Source organism: Sus scrofa, chromosome 3 (assembly GCF_054392235.1).
Source record: "Sus scrofa isolate SSC_HxYL_T2T_F1_AM1 chromosome 3, Sscrofa_HxYL_maternal_Yorkshire_Landrace_v2.0, whole genome shotgun sequence".
Lineage (NCBI taxonomy): Eukaryota > Metazoa > Chordata > Mammalia > Artiodactyla > Suidae > Sus > Sus scrofa.
Genome location: NC_139385.1, coordinates 92,563,028 through 92,578,443, shown reverse-complemented (window position 1 = coordinate 92,578,443; position 15,416 = coordinate 92,563,028). Strand labels below are relative to the sequence as shown.

General features: G+C 38.2%; 1 protein-coding gene, 1 long non-coding RNA gene and 1 pseudogene across 11 annotated transcripts in view; all 3 read right to left on the bottom strand.

Moving 5' to 3' along the window:
• LOC146404771 (uncharacterized) overlaps nt 1-15,416 on the bottom strand; it is a 1,009,186-nt gene that overhangs the window by 299,949 nt on the left and 693,821 nt on the right. The gene's annotated exons all lie outside the window — the stretch shown is intronic.
• Nucleotides 1-15,416, bottom strand: part of USP34 (ubiquitin specific peptidase 34) — a 256,731-nt gene that overhangs the window by 185,024 nt on the left and 56,291 nt on the right. For all 10 annotated transcript variants that reach the window (XR_014841823.1, XM_085019077.1, XM_021087501.2 and 7 more), the window contains 2 exons: nt 11,977-12,027; nt 11,671-11,820 (listed from right to left, as the gene is read on the bottom strand). Coding sequence is in view for 9 of the 10 variants with exons in the window: in XM_021087496.2 (XP_020943155.1) it covers nt 11,671-11,820; nt 11,977-12,027 (201 nt within the window). In the remaining variant the exon portion in view is untranslated. The remainder of the gene's footprint in view (nt 1-11,670; nt 11,821-11,976; nt 12,028-15,416) is intronic.
• On the bottom strand, nt 12,913-13,006 carry LOC146404775 (U6 spliceosomal RNA; annotated as a pseudogene).

Sequence of the window (15,416 nt, the reverse complement as noted above, 5' to 3'; positions counted from 1 at the left end):
GCAAGACTGCTGCTTAGAAACATCAATAGAAATAAATGAATATACACACAAACTATTTTTTATATATCCATATATATATCTTCCCTGCCAGAAAAAACAGTAAATGAAGTTTTCAAAAATATTCTCTTCTGGAGCTCCTATTGTGGCTCAGTGGTAATGAACCCAACTGGTATCCATGAGGACACAGATTCTATTCTTGGCCTCACTCAGTGGGTTAAGGATCTAGGGATGCCATGAGCTGTGGTATAGGTCGCAGACATGGTTGCTGTGGCTGTGGCGTAGGCTGGCAGCTGCAGCTCTGATTTGACCCCCTAGCCTGGGAACCTCCATATGCCATGGGTGCAGTCCTAAACAGAAAAAATTCTCTTTACAACAGCAAAAAATATTATGCGCCTAGAAATAATCTAACAAAGATATATAATATCTCTGCATAGAAACTCAGAAAATTATAGTTTTAAATATAAAAACACATTTTCCATATTTGGAGAAGACTCCATACTGCAGAGATAACAGTTCTCCCAAAACTGATCTACAAATTCAAAACAACCCAAAAAGGTTTTATATGTGCCACTTATTCCAAACGCAAAGGTCCAAGCGGAAGCAAAATACTCTTTAAAAATGACACGGAGTAGAGATGTAATGTACAGCATTAACAGTATGGTTAATAAAACTGTATTGTGTAATGAAAGCTGCTAAGAGAACAGTTCTTAGAAGTTCTCATGACAAACATAAGAAAAATATCTGTTAACTCTGAATGGTGTCAGATGTTAGACTTCCTGCAGCAATCATTTTATAACATACATAAATATACAATCACCTAAAACTAACGTCATATGTCAATTACACCTTAGTAAAATTTGTAAAAATCATAGGGAGGTAGAATTTGCTTTACCAGATAGCAAGATTTCTTAGAAAGCTGCAGAAATTAAGATGGTATACAAAGAGCACAAGACTGATCAAATAGACTAATGGAACATACTAGAAATTCCAGACCCATGCACATGAAGACACATAACACAACTGATTTGGAGTTGCCGCTGTGGCACAAAAGGATTAGTGGCATCTCTGCAGTACAGAAACACAGGTTTGATCCCTGGCCCAGCACAGTGGATTCAGCATTGCTGCAGCTCAGATCTGATCCCTGACCCACGAACTCCATATGCCATGGTATGGCCATAAATTAAAAAAAAAAAAAAAAAAAAAGACACCTGATTTATGACAAAATGGTACAGCAGAACTATAAATACTGATAGGATCAGTGGTTATCTACATGGAGAAAAAATGAATCCTGATCCCTCACAAATACCACATATCAAAGTCATTCCAACTAAACTACAGATCAGAATGTCAAAATAACACAATAAAATTTTCAAAACCTAAGAAAAATATCTTCATGACCTTAGGATAAGAAAGATTTTTTTAAAACATTAATGAAAACATTAACCATACAGAAAAATTTTAAACAAATTATACACCATTAAGTTTGGTTAAGAAGTAACGCAATGCAATATCCAGACAAAACTTTCTTTGAAAAAGACATATGCACCCATACGTTCACTGCAGCACCATTCACAACAGTCAAGACACGGAAACAACCTAAAGGTCTATCGACAGCCAACTGGATTAAGAAGATATGGTATATATACACAGTGGAATACTACTCAGTCATAAAAAAAGAACAAAATAATGCCATTTGCAGCAACATGAATGGAACTAGACACTCTCACACTAAGTGAAATAAGTCAGAAAGACTAATACCATATGATATCACTTATATCTGGAATCTAACATATGACACAAATAAACCTTTCCACAGAAAAGAAAATCATGGACATGGAGATCTGACTTGTGGTTGCCAAGGGAGTGGGGGAGGGAGTGGGATGGACTTGGAATTTGGGGTTAACAGATGCAAACTATTGCATTTGGAATGGATAAGCAATGAGATCCTGCTGTACAGAGCTGGGAACTATATCTATTAATTATGATGGAGCATGATAATGTGGAAAAAAAGAATGTGACAGAACACTGTAAACCAGCTATAATGAAAAAAAAATAATTATAGAAAAAAATAACTCAATGCAAATCAAAACTATAATGAAGTATCACCTCACACCAGCTAGAATGGCCACCATCAAAAAGCCTACAAACCACAAATACTGGAGAGGGTGTGGAGAAAAGGGAACACTTTTGTACTGTTGGTGGGAAAGTAAATTGGTGCAGCAGAAGTTCCCGTCGTGGCTCAGTGGTTAACGAATTCGACTAGGAACCATGAGGTTTCGGGTTCAATCCCTGGCCTTGCTCAGTGGGTTAAGGATCTGGCGTTGCCATGAGCTGTGTGGTGTAGGTGGCAGACGCGGCTCAGATCCCACATTGCTGTGGCTCTGGTGTAGGCCAGCAGCTACAGCTCCAATTAGACCCCTAGTCTGGGAATGTCCATTTGCCGTGGGAGCGGCCCTAGAAAAGGGAAAAAAAAAAAAAAATTGGTGCAGCGAACTGAAAACAGTTTGGAGGTTCCTCAAAAAAACTAAAAATAGAGCTAGCTTATGATCCTACTCCTGGGCATATCTGGAAAAGACATAATATCTAATTTGAAAACATATATATACCCCACTATCCATTGCTGTACTAGTCACGAGTCAAGAAATGAAAGCAACCTAAACGTCCAGTGAAAGATGGATAATGAAAATGTAGTATACATAGAGAGTACTATTCAGCCATAAAAATATAGAATATTATTCAGCCATAAAAGCGAATGACATAATGCTATCTGCAGCAACATGGATGTAGCCAGGAATTACCATACTAAGTGAAGTAAGTCAGGTAGAAAAGGATAAGCATTATTTGATATCACCTCTAGGTAGAATCTAAAAAAAATAATACAAATCAACTTCTCTACAAAATAGAAACAGAGAAAACACACACACGGTTACCAAAGAGAAAAGGGGAAAGGGAGGGATAAATTAATAAGGCCATGGGATTTATAGATGCACACCACCATATATAAAATTAACAAGGATTTGTTGTATATTTCATGGACTATATTTAATATCTTGTAATAATCTATAATAAAAAAGAATCTGAAGCTGTACACCTGAAAATAACATAATACTACAATAGTAACTACAGTTAAATTTTTTAAAGTAACATTTAAAAGACACAAGAGAATGAAAAGCAAAACCAGAGTGAAAGAAAATATTACCAATTACATAAATGTGAGTCAACAGACTTAAATCCAAAATATATACACAATCTTGTGGATTTTTTTTTTTTTTTTTTTTTTTTGGTCTTTTTAGGGCTGCACCTGTGGCATACAGAAGTTTCCAGGCTAAGGGTTGAGTCGGAGCTATAGCTGGAGGCCTATACCACAGCCACAGCAACAAAAAATCCAAGCTGCGTCTGCGACCTACACCACAGCTCAGAGCAACCCTGAAACCTTAACCCACTGAGTGAGGCCAGGGATTGAACCTTCATCCTCATGGATACTAGTTGGGATCATTACCACTGAGCCACAACGGGAAAGCCTAGGAACCTCCACGCATTAGTAAAGAAAAGAAAGACAATTTGATTTTTATAATGAGTAAATTAAAAAAGAAAATTTGAACAGACACTTCTTGGAAAATAGCCAAAAGGCTAATATGCCCATGAAATGGTGCTCAATCACTTCAGTCATTTAAAAATATAAAATAAAACTACAATGAGATACTACTATAAGTCCATCAGGATCTCTAAGAATAAGAATACTAGGTGTTGACAAAGATAAAGAGCAATGAGAACTCTCAATCTTGGTAGGAGTGTAAATTTTAATGCAACCCCTTAAGAAAAATCTTAGCATTAATTGTGTAAGACACATATGCAGAATGTTATGATCAAGAAATTCCACTACTAGACATATATTCAAATAAAACACAAGCACTTATGCACCAAAAGACATCAGAGAATGGTGACACATTAATCATAATAACTTAAATGCCCACCACCAGTAAAATAGATCACTGTTGCTATGTATTATTTTGTCTGTTTTGTTTTGTTTTTGGCTGCGCCCAAAGCATACAAAAACACCCAGGCCAGTGAATGAACCCACACCACAAGAGTGACAACACCAAATCCATAACCTGCTGGGCCACCAGGGAACTCCAATGTTGGTATACTTTTTTTGTTTGTATGCTTTTTAGGGCCCCATGTGCAGCACATGGAAGTTCCCATGCTAGTGGTGGAATCAGAGATGCAGCTACCAGCCTACACCACAGCCACAGCAACGTCAGATCCTAGCCATGTCTGTGACCTACACCACAGCTCACAGCAGCACCAGATCCTTAACCCACTGAGCAGGGCCAGGCATTGAACTTACATCCTCACGGACACTAGTCAGGGTCATTATCGCTGAGCCACAATGGGAACTATAGTTGGTATATTTATACACAACAATAAAAATGAGCAACTAGAATTACATGCAATGTAAATCTCAGTGTTAAACAAAAGCAGCCACACATGAAAGAATGCATTGTTTGTGATTCCACTTACATGGTTAGCAAAAGAGACAAAACTAAATCATAGTACTTAGGAACAGAAGCTTAGGTAATAAAAAATAAAGAAAAGCAAGAAATAAAATATGAATTGTTTACCTTTAAAAGAAAAGAGATGGGATAGTGACTTAGAGGAAGCATGAAGGAGCCTTCTGGGGAGTTGACAAATTTTTTTTTTCCAGCATAGATAGTGGTTAAATGGGGTATTCACTTTGATAAATCACTGAGCTGTATACTATCTTTTCATGCACTTTTCTGTATGAATGTTTATTTCCAATTTTTTAAAAAGGTTAACAGACTCAATTATATACAAGATACTTTAGAGAGAATGAAAATAGGTATAGTAATGGGAGTTCCTGCTGTGGCTCAGCGAGTTAAGAACTCAACATAGTGTCCACAAGGATGCGGGCTCCATCCGGCATTGCTGTGGCTGTGGTGTAGGCTGGCAACTGCGGTTCCAATTCAATCCCTAGCCTGAGAACTCCCACATGTCACAGGTGAGACCCTTTAAAAAAAAAAAAAAGGGGGGGGGGGGAGGAAAAAGGAGAGAGAGAGAAAAAAAAAGAAATAGGTACAGAAATACTTTTTATTGGGGGTGTAACAAGACACCAACAAATAAAAATTTAAATAAAATGACAAGGAAAAAATGTAAACATTGGAAGGAAATTTTTTTAATAGAACGAACAGCTATCATTCACTGAACCATTAATATTCCCATTCTAATGGATGGAAAAAAAAGAGCCTTCTGGAGTTCCCTTTGTGGCTCAGTGGTTAATGAATCCGACTAGGAACCATGAGGTTGCAGGTTCGATCCCTGGCCTCGCTCAGTGGGTTAATGATCCGGCATTGCCATGAGCTGTGGTGTAAGTCGCAGACGCGGCTCGGATCCTGTATTGCTGTGGCTCTGTTGTAGGCTGGCGGCTACAGCTCCAATTGGACCCCTAGCCTGGGAACCTCCATATGCCACAGAAGCGGCCCAAGAAATGGCAAAAAGACAGAAAAGAAAGACAAAAAAAAAAAAAAAGAAAAAAAAAAGAGCCTTCGAATGTAATCAAAATTAGATAGTACATAACAATTACAATTCAAACCTCAGGTTATTTCTCTGTAAATTCCTCATTCTTTAATAGCACTATGATGCAAAACATTACAAGAATCAAATTCCATATGGTATTAATCATATAATTTATGTCCTTTTTCTTTCCTTACTGTAAGTTTTGAGCTTCTAAGGCTTGCTTTCCCCCCTCCCCCGTGACAAGAGAATTCCAGCAGCCCTTCTAAGTATGTACATGTTAAAATTCCCAGAAATAGGAAAAAATGTTCTCTGATCCCTGATTAATTGCACAAATGCAGACAGTATTCTACATTACAAAGCTAGTTTTAACAAAATGGCAAAAAGAAAACAGAACTATCAACCAACTCTCCTGACCAGTGTGAAAACATATGAAAATGTATAATCACAGCCTAACTTCTGAAAAAAATAGTCCTTGCCAGTGTTTTTGTAAAGTAGTCTTAAGACACTGAGAATTCTTACTGTGTCCTCTAATGTGTTACTATAAGTTTTTGCATCTCTGATTACATCTCTTACTTAATAATTTATCCTGTTTTCTAAAGCATATATTCATAAGGTTTCTTAAGGCTCATTTATAATTTTTCATTCATGTTAATAAAATAAATGCCATGACTCTTAACTCCTTTAAATTCTTAGATTTTATTATTTTTAAATTAATAAAAAGTGTTGTCTGAGATGACTAACTCAGGCAAAGAGCTGAGGGCTGAATCAAGATACTATGAACTAAAACCAAATATAACTCACCATGTGAGTCTCAGTCGGGAAACATCTATGAGGACTCCACATTCTATTTCTCTAACCTGTGCTAAATACTAGTTAACTATTTTGCTAAAAACCTAAAGGCTAATATCAAGTAAGAAAACTACACACATAAAAGCTACAGTTTTTTCCCCCTGTGACTGCAGCCATTATTTCTAAGAACAGATCCTTATAATAGTGAAGTAACATCTGTGTAAAACTGAGAAATCTCATAACAGTAAGTGTTTAGAAATGCTAAAGCAAACATTGGAGACTGGAGTTCCCATTGTGGCGCAGTGGAAATGAATCCAACTAGGGACCATGAGGTTGCAGGTTCAACCCCTGGCCTTGCTCAGTGGGTTAAGGATCCGGCATTGCCGTGAGCTGTGGTATAGGTTGCAGATGCGGCTCGGATCCCGACTTGCTGTGGCTCTGTCATACGTTGGTGGCTACAGTTCTGATTAGACCCCTAGCCTGGGAACCTCCATATGCCATGGGTGTGGCCCTAAAAAGACAAAAAGACTAAAAAGACAGAAAAAAAAAAAAATTGGAGACTGAAATAAATGTATGGGCTTGAGAGTATTAACAAATTTGAGCCTTTATCTGATGAAGTAAGAGTTTTCTTTCTTTGCTGATAATTCACTCAGGGCAAAGTGAGTTTTCCTGTGCTGCAAGCTAAGGTTCTAGGAGATAACACTCACGACCTGAAAAAGTTGCTTTTCCTTATTAAGAGTGAAGGAACCACTTTAGAAAACAAACAGAATGGTTTGGTTTCTAAGAAATGATATAAACATGTTTTCGGAGTGATTTATTATAGTAAATTGTGGGAGAAATAGGTACCCAGTGAGGTCAGTTCTTACCTATCTTACTATAAAAATGGTTTATAATTCACGGAGTTTTTTGCTTTTCAAGGAAAGGATTGCCCTAAAATCCAATAATTTTTTTCCTTATTTAAATGTAGTAGCTTTTGTTCTTGTGTGAAAGCCAATGGAAAATCAGAAATTCCCAGAAAAGCCTTCCTGAGGCTGAAACAACATGGCTAAACAAGCTGCCTATTTCTCATAGAGAGAAATAAAACAAGTTTCTTTTTTTTCTCTTTTGTCTTTTGTCTTTTTGTCTTTTGTTGTTGTTGTTGCTGCTACGTCTTGGGCCGCTCCCACGGCATATGGAGGTTCCCAGGCTAGGGGTTGAATCGGAGCTGTAGCCACCGGCCTACGCCAGAGGCACAGCAACGCAGGATCCGAACCGCGTCTGCAACCTACACCACAGCTCACGGCAACACCGGATTGTTAACCCACTGAGCAAGGGCAGGGACCGAACCCGCAACCTCTTGGTTCCTAGTCGGATTCATTAACCACTGCGCCACGACGGGAACTCCAAACTTAAGTTTCTTAAAATGCAAAGGGATGTCTATCTCAATTGTTTAAAGCGACCACTAAGTATTTTTATATACACTTCAAGCACAGTGGTCAAACTGCCAAAAAAGGTCAGAAAGCATCCCATTGCTTTAAATGTAACCAGTCCCTTAAGAAAAACTCCAGACTTTTGGGGGTGGAGGGGGTAATGCAGAAAACTTAATTATAAAAAGAACCTTAAGCTCTTAATGTGCAAAGTATAAACTGTATTTTAAAAATGAGAAGGAAAAGAAGTAAAACAAAAAAAATTTTTTTTATGAGGAAAAGGTGCCAAATGAGTTATTCAATCGAGTTACAAACCTTTTGTTAAAGAATACATATGTTATATGCTCAGGAGGAAAATAAACAGATTACAATATCCAAACAATTATTAATGTAAACAATATGACTAATTTTAACTTAGGTTTAATGGCTTCAGTTGAATTAAAAGATAAAAGTTACACAAATTGACAACAGCTCACCAATCAGCAGTCATAAAAAAAGGGTGAAGAGAAAGAAGCAATAGAATCTAAATCTTTTTCTTTTCTAAACTTTTTTTTAAAATATTTTTTCGGGAGTTCCCGTCGTGGCGCAGTGGTTAACGAATCCGACTAGGAACCATGAGGTTGCGGGTTCGGTCCCTGCCCTTGCTCAGTGGGTTAAGGATCCGGCATTGCCATGAGCTGTGGTGCAGGTTGCAGACATGGCTCGGATCCTGCCTTGCTGTGGCTCTGGCATAGGCCAGTGGCTACAGCTCCGATTCGACCCCTAGCCTGGGAACCTCCATATGCCGCGGGAGCGGCCCAAAGAAGTAGCAAAAAGACAAAAAAAAAAAAAAAATTTTTTTTCAACCACACTCCCAACATGCAGATATTTCCAGACTAGGAACTGAACCCTTGCCACAGCAGTAACCAGAGACAAAGCAGTGAAAATGCCACATCCTTAACCTGCTGAACCACCAGCGAACTCCTTAAAACTTTCTCTTTAGTAAAGAATTACTTCTCAAGACATAGTAATAAGTTAAAGTCTATTTTTTTTTTTTAAGGGCCAGGCCATCGGCATATTGAAGTTCCCAAGATAGGGTTCGAATTGGAGCTATAGCTGCCAGCCTACACCACAGCCTCAGCAACTCAAGATCCGAGCCACGTCTGCGACCTATACCACATCTCATGGCAATGCCAGGTCCTTAACCCACTGAATGTTGCCAGGGATCGAACCCTCAACCTCATGGATGCTAGTCAGGTTCATTAACCACTGAGCCACAACGGGAACTCCAAATTCGAGTCTTTAATGAGCCTTCCATAATAGATTTAAACCAAGAATTAGTAAAATTAACTCAAGAACTACATTTTAATTTGGGTAATATTCCCACTTAAGAAAGATTATTGATAAATTATTTTGTGAATTTCAAACTCAGTTATATTCCTTCTCTGAATTCCCCACAGTGTAAATTTTAAATGTCAACACAGAATTTAAGTTCCTTCAAAAGTTTTCATTTTATTTTTTCTCCCAAAGGAAGATAAACTGAATAGAACTTCCTTTTAAACAAATAAGGTCAATTAGAATAACAAAATCAGATGATTGTTAATAACAGCTACTTTTTTGTATCAAGTGCTATTCTTTCTTAAAACCTCACAGCCAGCTAAAGTACATCAGCATTTTCATCCTTCCTACTCTATGAATTAAAAAAGTAAAAAAAAAAAAAAAAAAAAAATTAAAAAAAGGAGTTCCCGTCGTGGCGCAGTGGTTAACGAATCCGACTAGGAACCATGGGCTTTCGGGTTTGGTCCCAGCCCTTGCTCAGTGGGTTAAGGATCTGGCGTTGCCGTGAGCTGTGGTGTAGGTTGCAGATGCGGCTGGGATCCCGAGTTGCTGTGGCTCTGGCATAGGCCGGTGGCTACAGCTCCGATTCAACCCCTAGCCTGGGAACCTCCATATGCCATGGGAGCGGCCCAAGAAATAGCAAAAAAAAAAAAAAAAAAATTAAAAAAGTAAGGCTCAGCAGGTTAAGAATCCAGCATTGCCATAGCTGGCACAGACACAATGGCAATGCACGATCCATCCCTGGCCCGGGACTTCCACATGTCATGGATAAGGCAAAAAACAAAAAAAAGAAACTTGAAGCTCAGATCCAGAATTCAAATGCAATTGTGAATCCAAAGTGTACATTTTTAACCTGCCATGTTATATTGCCAATGTATGTAGTATATTCAATTGTCAGGAATCAGGAATTTGGGAGTAAAAATAAATTTATATCAAATTATTTACTTCAAATATGGAAAAATGATAGTCTAGACACTCAATAAATCTAAGTAAAGCCAGTATCCCTTCTAGTGTACTTCTACAATGAAAACAACACAACAAAGTATTTTTGGTTGAGTATTTTTTCATTCTGTACTTTTATTTCACATATATACTTTAAATATTTTACCGTAGTTACTATTTAAGGTAATTCAGTCAAGAAAAGAATTCAGAGAGTTCCCGTCATGGCTGATTGGTTAATGAACCTGACTAGCATCCATGAGGACACACGTTCAATCCCTGGCCTCGCTCAGTGGGTCAGGGATCCGCGTTGCTGTGGTGTAGGTCAAAGACATGGCTAGGAATCCAAGTTGCTGTTGTTGTGGCTGTGGCCAGCAGCTGTAGCTCCAACTGGACCCCTATCCTAGGAAATTTCATATGCCGTGGGTGCAGCCCTAATAAGATAAAAAGACAAAAAAAATTTTTTAAATAAAATGACAACAGAAGGTTTTCATAGGTTAAATATATAGGCAGTAAAAAGTATTTCTTTCTGCTTCCACACTTGTGCTTTATAGTAACTGACATTCACAACATACAAAAGAATTACCTTCTTTATAAGACAAAAGAAATGTTAGATATTTACTTATAATATACAGGAAATCAGACATACTATAGAAGTACCTGAGGCTAGGCTAACTATCATTTAAGGAACAAAGGACTCTAAAAAGCCAAAAATTCCCCAGCACAAAATCCCAGGCAAGGAAAATTAAAATCAACATAAGATTTCTGTGCTTCTACCTATCTTTTATTTTATTATTATTTCTTTTGACTGTGCCCCTGGCCTGGGGAAGTTCCCAAGTTAGAAACTTAACCCAAGCCATAGCAATAACTCAAGCCACAGCAGCCACAATCCCCAGTCCTTAACCACTAGGACACCACAGAATTCCCCTATCTCGTATTTTAGATAAAAGTGGTAGGTGGCTGAATTTACCTATTTAGCTTAAATTCATTACCTTATACAAATTTCAATTTAATTATAAGAAATACTTTTTTAAAAAGATGTACTCAATTTTTTAAAAAATATAATCCAAAAAAAAAAAACAGTATTATACATGCAAATCACTCAAAACCTATCTTTTCTGGACATAAAATTATATTATTAAAATAACAGTCTTTGGGGAGTTCCCATAGTGGCACAGCGGAAATGAATCCAATTAGGAACCATGAGGTTGCGGGTTCGATCCCTAGCCTTGATCAGTGGGTTAAGGATCCAGTGTTGCCGTAAGCTGTGGTATAGACTGCAGACGTGGCTCAGATCTGGCGTTGCTGTAGCTGTGGCGTAGGCCGGCAGCTACAGCTCCGATTAGACCCCTAGCCCGGGAACCTCCATATGCCTCAGGTGCAGCTCTAAAAAGACAAAAACAAAAACAGACTTTGGGAGTTCCCATCATGGCTCAGCAGTTAGCAAACCCAACTAGCATCCACGAAGATATGGGTTTGATCCGTGGCCTTGCTCATGGGTTAAGGATCCCATCTTGCTGTGGCATTGGCGTAGGCCAGCGGCTACAGTTCTGATTGGACCCCTGGCCTGGGAACCTCCATATGCCATGGGTGTGGCCCTAAAAAAAAGAAGGAAAAAATAAATTCATTAATAAAATAATAGACTTTGTTTCCAGGATTAAAACCAATTCCAAACAATACTTACATTAGATACAACTGTAATAAATGCATGTGCTATAAGAAATGGCAAAGTTTCAGGAGTTCCATATTCAAAGCAATCCTTCATGAGAGAAAGGCCATTTTTCCCACAAAACAAACATACATAACGAAGCAAATGCAAAGGTACTTCTACATCCTGAAGAAAAAATGAAAATATGTTATTTTAAAACTTGTCTGGAATAACTCATTTTATTACAAGTATAGGAAAGATACTCTTCAGACATAAACTCAAAAGACATAAAAACAATGAAATTTTCCATTAACCTAAGAATGAAAAAAGATAAACACTTACATTCATATCACAGAATGCCCCTAATATGTTGCTTTCTTGCGTTGATATATCCTGATCCAAAAAAAAAAAAAGATAAATAGTTACATCAAACTACTATACGACAATCTTTAAAAACTATAATTTTCTTAAGAGTGATTTCAAAAAAACTCAGATTTTGCAATTGCTTCTCATGATGAACAGTATTATTCCTACTAAAACTAATGATTCAGATTCATCTCTATAGTATATTTTAACTCTTCTCTAAAGAAATCATTCTACAATATGTGCTACACATTATTTTGCCAAAAACGATTTCTTAAAACAGGTTAATTCCTAAATACATCTTAACTTAGCTAAGTGGTTTTGAAACTTTGCTCTGAAATTCTCTATAGGTATACTAAAAATTCCACAATGAGAATTTCTGTTGTGGTGCAACAGGTTAAGGATCCTGTTACTACAGCAGTGCTAGTCTGATTACCTTGCCCAAGAATTCTACATGTGGCAGGCACAGCCAAAAAAAAAAAAAAGGTCCACGATGAGCTCTCCACATATAGGATTTAAAATACTTGAAAGGACACTCATCCACTGTTGGTGTAAGTATAAGCTGGTATGACTTTGACTTTGTTGGAGGGTAATTTGGTAACACCTATCAACATTTAAAATGTACATTCCTTTTAACCTAAGACCTAGTAACATAAAACTCCCAGAAGAGGTCAAAGGCAAAACATTCACTGACATAGATCAAACCACTGTTTTCATTTTTTCCCATTTTTAAAGTTTTATTAAAGTATAGCTGATTTACAATATTGTGATAATTTCTACTGTACAATAAAGCAAGTCAGTTATACATGTACACACATGCATTCTTTTTTGGGTTCTTCTCCCCTAGACCATCACAGAATACTGGGTAGAGTTCCCTGTGCTATAGAGCAGGTCCTCACTGGCCAATCATTCTATAAAAATATGACAAATCTGCATGTCATCCTCACTCAGGAGCCACGCTAATCTTCTTTGTATTGTTCCAATTACAGTATATGTGCTGCCAAAGCAAACATGATACCAGTGTTTTCTTAGGTCGGTCTCCCAAGGCAATAGAAATAAAAACAAAAATAAACAAATGGGACCAAATTCAATGCACAGCAAAGGAAACCATAAATAAAAGGAAAAAACCTACAAAAATGGGAGAAAATCTTTGCCAATGATCCAACTGAAAAGGGCTTAATTTCCAAAATATACAAACAGCTCATATAATTCAAAAATAAAAAAACAAACAATCCCATCAAAAAAATAGTCAGAAGATGAAGTTCCCGTCGTGGCTCAGCAGTTTAAGAAACCCGACTAGCATCCATAGAGACAAAGGTTCGATCCCTAGTCTCACTCAGTTGGTTAAGGATCAGGCATTGCTGTGAGCTGTGGTGTAGGTCACAGACTCAGCTCGGATCCTGTGTTGCTGTGGCTGTGGCGCAGGCCAGTGGCTATGGCTCCGACTGGACCCCTAGGCTGAGAACCTCCATCTGCTGCAGATGCACCTCTAAAAAGACCAAAAAAAAAAAAAAAAAAAAAGTCAGAAGACCTAAGCAGACACTTCTCCAAAGAAGAAATACAAATGGTCAACAGGTACAGAAAAAAGTGTTCAACATCACTAATCATTAGAGAAATGCAAATCAAAACTACAGTTAGAGGAATTCCTGTCATGGCGCAGTGGTAAACGAATCCGACAAGGAACCATGAGGTTGCGGGTTCGATCCCTGCACTTGCTCAGTGGGTTAACTATCCGGGGTTGCCATGAGCTGTGGCGTAGGTCACAGATGCGGCTCGGATCCCATGTTGCTGTGGCTCTGGTGTAGGCCTGTGGCTACAGCTCCAATTCAATTCCTAGCCTGGGAACCTCCATATGCTGCAGGAGCGGCCCAAGAAATAGCAAAAAGACAAAACAAACAAACAAAAAAAAAAAACCAAAAAAAACCACTTCAGTTAAATACCATCTTCGTATAGGTCAGAAGGGCCATCATTGAATCTTCAAATAACAGGAAGTTCCCATTGTGGCTCAGTGGTAATGAACCAGACTAGTATCAGGATTCGGGTTTGATCCCTGGCCCTGCTCAGTGGGTTAAAGATCTGGCATTGTTGTGAGCTGTGGTGTATGTAGTTCGCAGACACAGCTTCGATCTGGTGTTGCTGTGGCTGTGGCAAAGGGAGCCAGTTGCAGCTCCGAATCAACCCCTAGTCTGGGAACTTCCATATGCTGCACCTTCGGCCCTAAAAGGCAAAAAATTACGTCAAAATAAAAAGTCTGGGAGTTCCCATCATGGCGCAGTGGTTAACGAATCCGACTAGGAACCATGAGGTTGCGGGTTCGGTCCCTGCCCTTGCTCAGTGGGTTAAGGATCCGGCATTGCCGTGAGCTGTGGTGTAGGTTGCAGACGCAGCTCGGATCCCACGTTGCTGTGGCTCTGGCGTAGGCCGTCGGCTACAGCTCCGATTTGACCCCCAGCCTGGGAACCTCCATATGCCGCGGGAGCAGCCCAAGAAATAACAAAAAGACAAAAAAATTTTTTTTTAAAGTCTACAAAAAACAAATGCTGGAAAAGACATGAGGAAAAGGGAGCCCTCCTACACTGCTGGTGGGAATTTAAGTTGGTCCATCCACTATGGAAAACAGTATGGAGGTTCCTCAGAAAACTAAAAATAGAACTTCTGTATGATCCAGCAATTCCACTCCTGGACATATATCCCAACAAAACTATAATTCAAAAATAAGAACATGCCTATGTTCATAGCAGCACTATTCATAACAACTTAAATGTCCATCAATAGATGAATGGATCTAAATCAAAAAATTTTTACATGCCAAAAATTAAATTCATATTTAATATATTTCTATCATGTCTACTATTAACATTTCATGTTGTGCTGAATTTGTGGAGACTATGCTTTGAAAACACAAAGTTTCTAAATTTTTCCTCGGGGGGGGTGGACATGAATGGCTTAAGAAGATGTGGTACATATATACAATGGAATACTACTTCACCATAAAAAAGAATGAAATAATGCCATTCACAGCAACATGGATGGAACAAGAGATTTTCATACTAAGTGAAGTAACTCAGAAAGAGAAAGACAAATACAATATGATATCACTTATATGTGGAATCTACAGTATGACACAAATAAACCTATCCACAAAACAGAAACAGATTCCTGGACAGGGAGAACAAACTTGTGGTTGCCAAGGGGGAGGGGGATGGAGGAGGACAGAGCTGGAGTTTGGGGCTAGCAGATGTAAGCCATTACACACGGAGGGGCTAAACAAAGAGCTATGGTTCTGTAGCACAAAGAACCATATTCAACATACTATGAAAAACTATACTGGAAAAAATACTTTTAAAAAAGAGCATTACTGAATAACTCTGCTGCGTAGCAGAAATTAACACATTGTAAATCAACTATATTGCAATTTT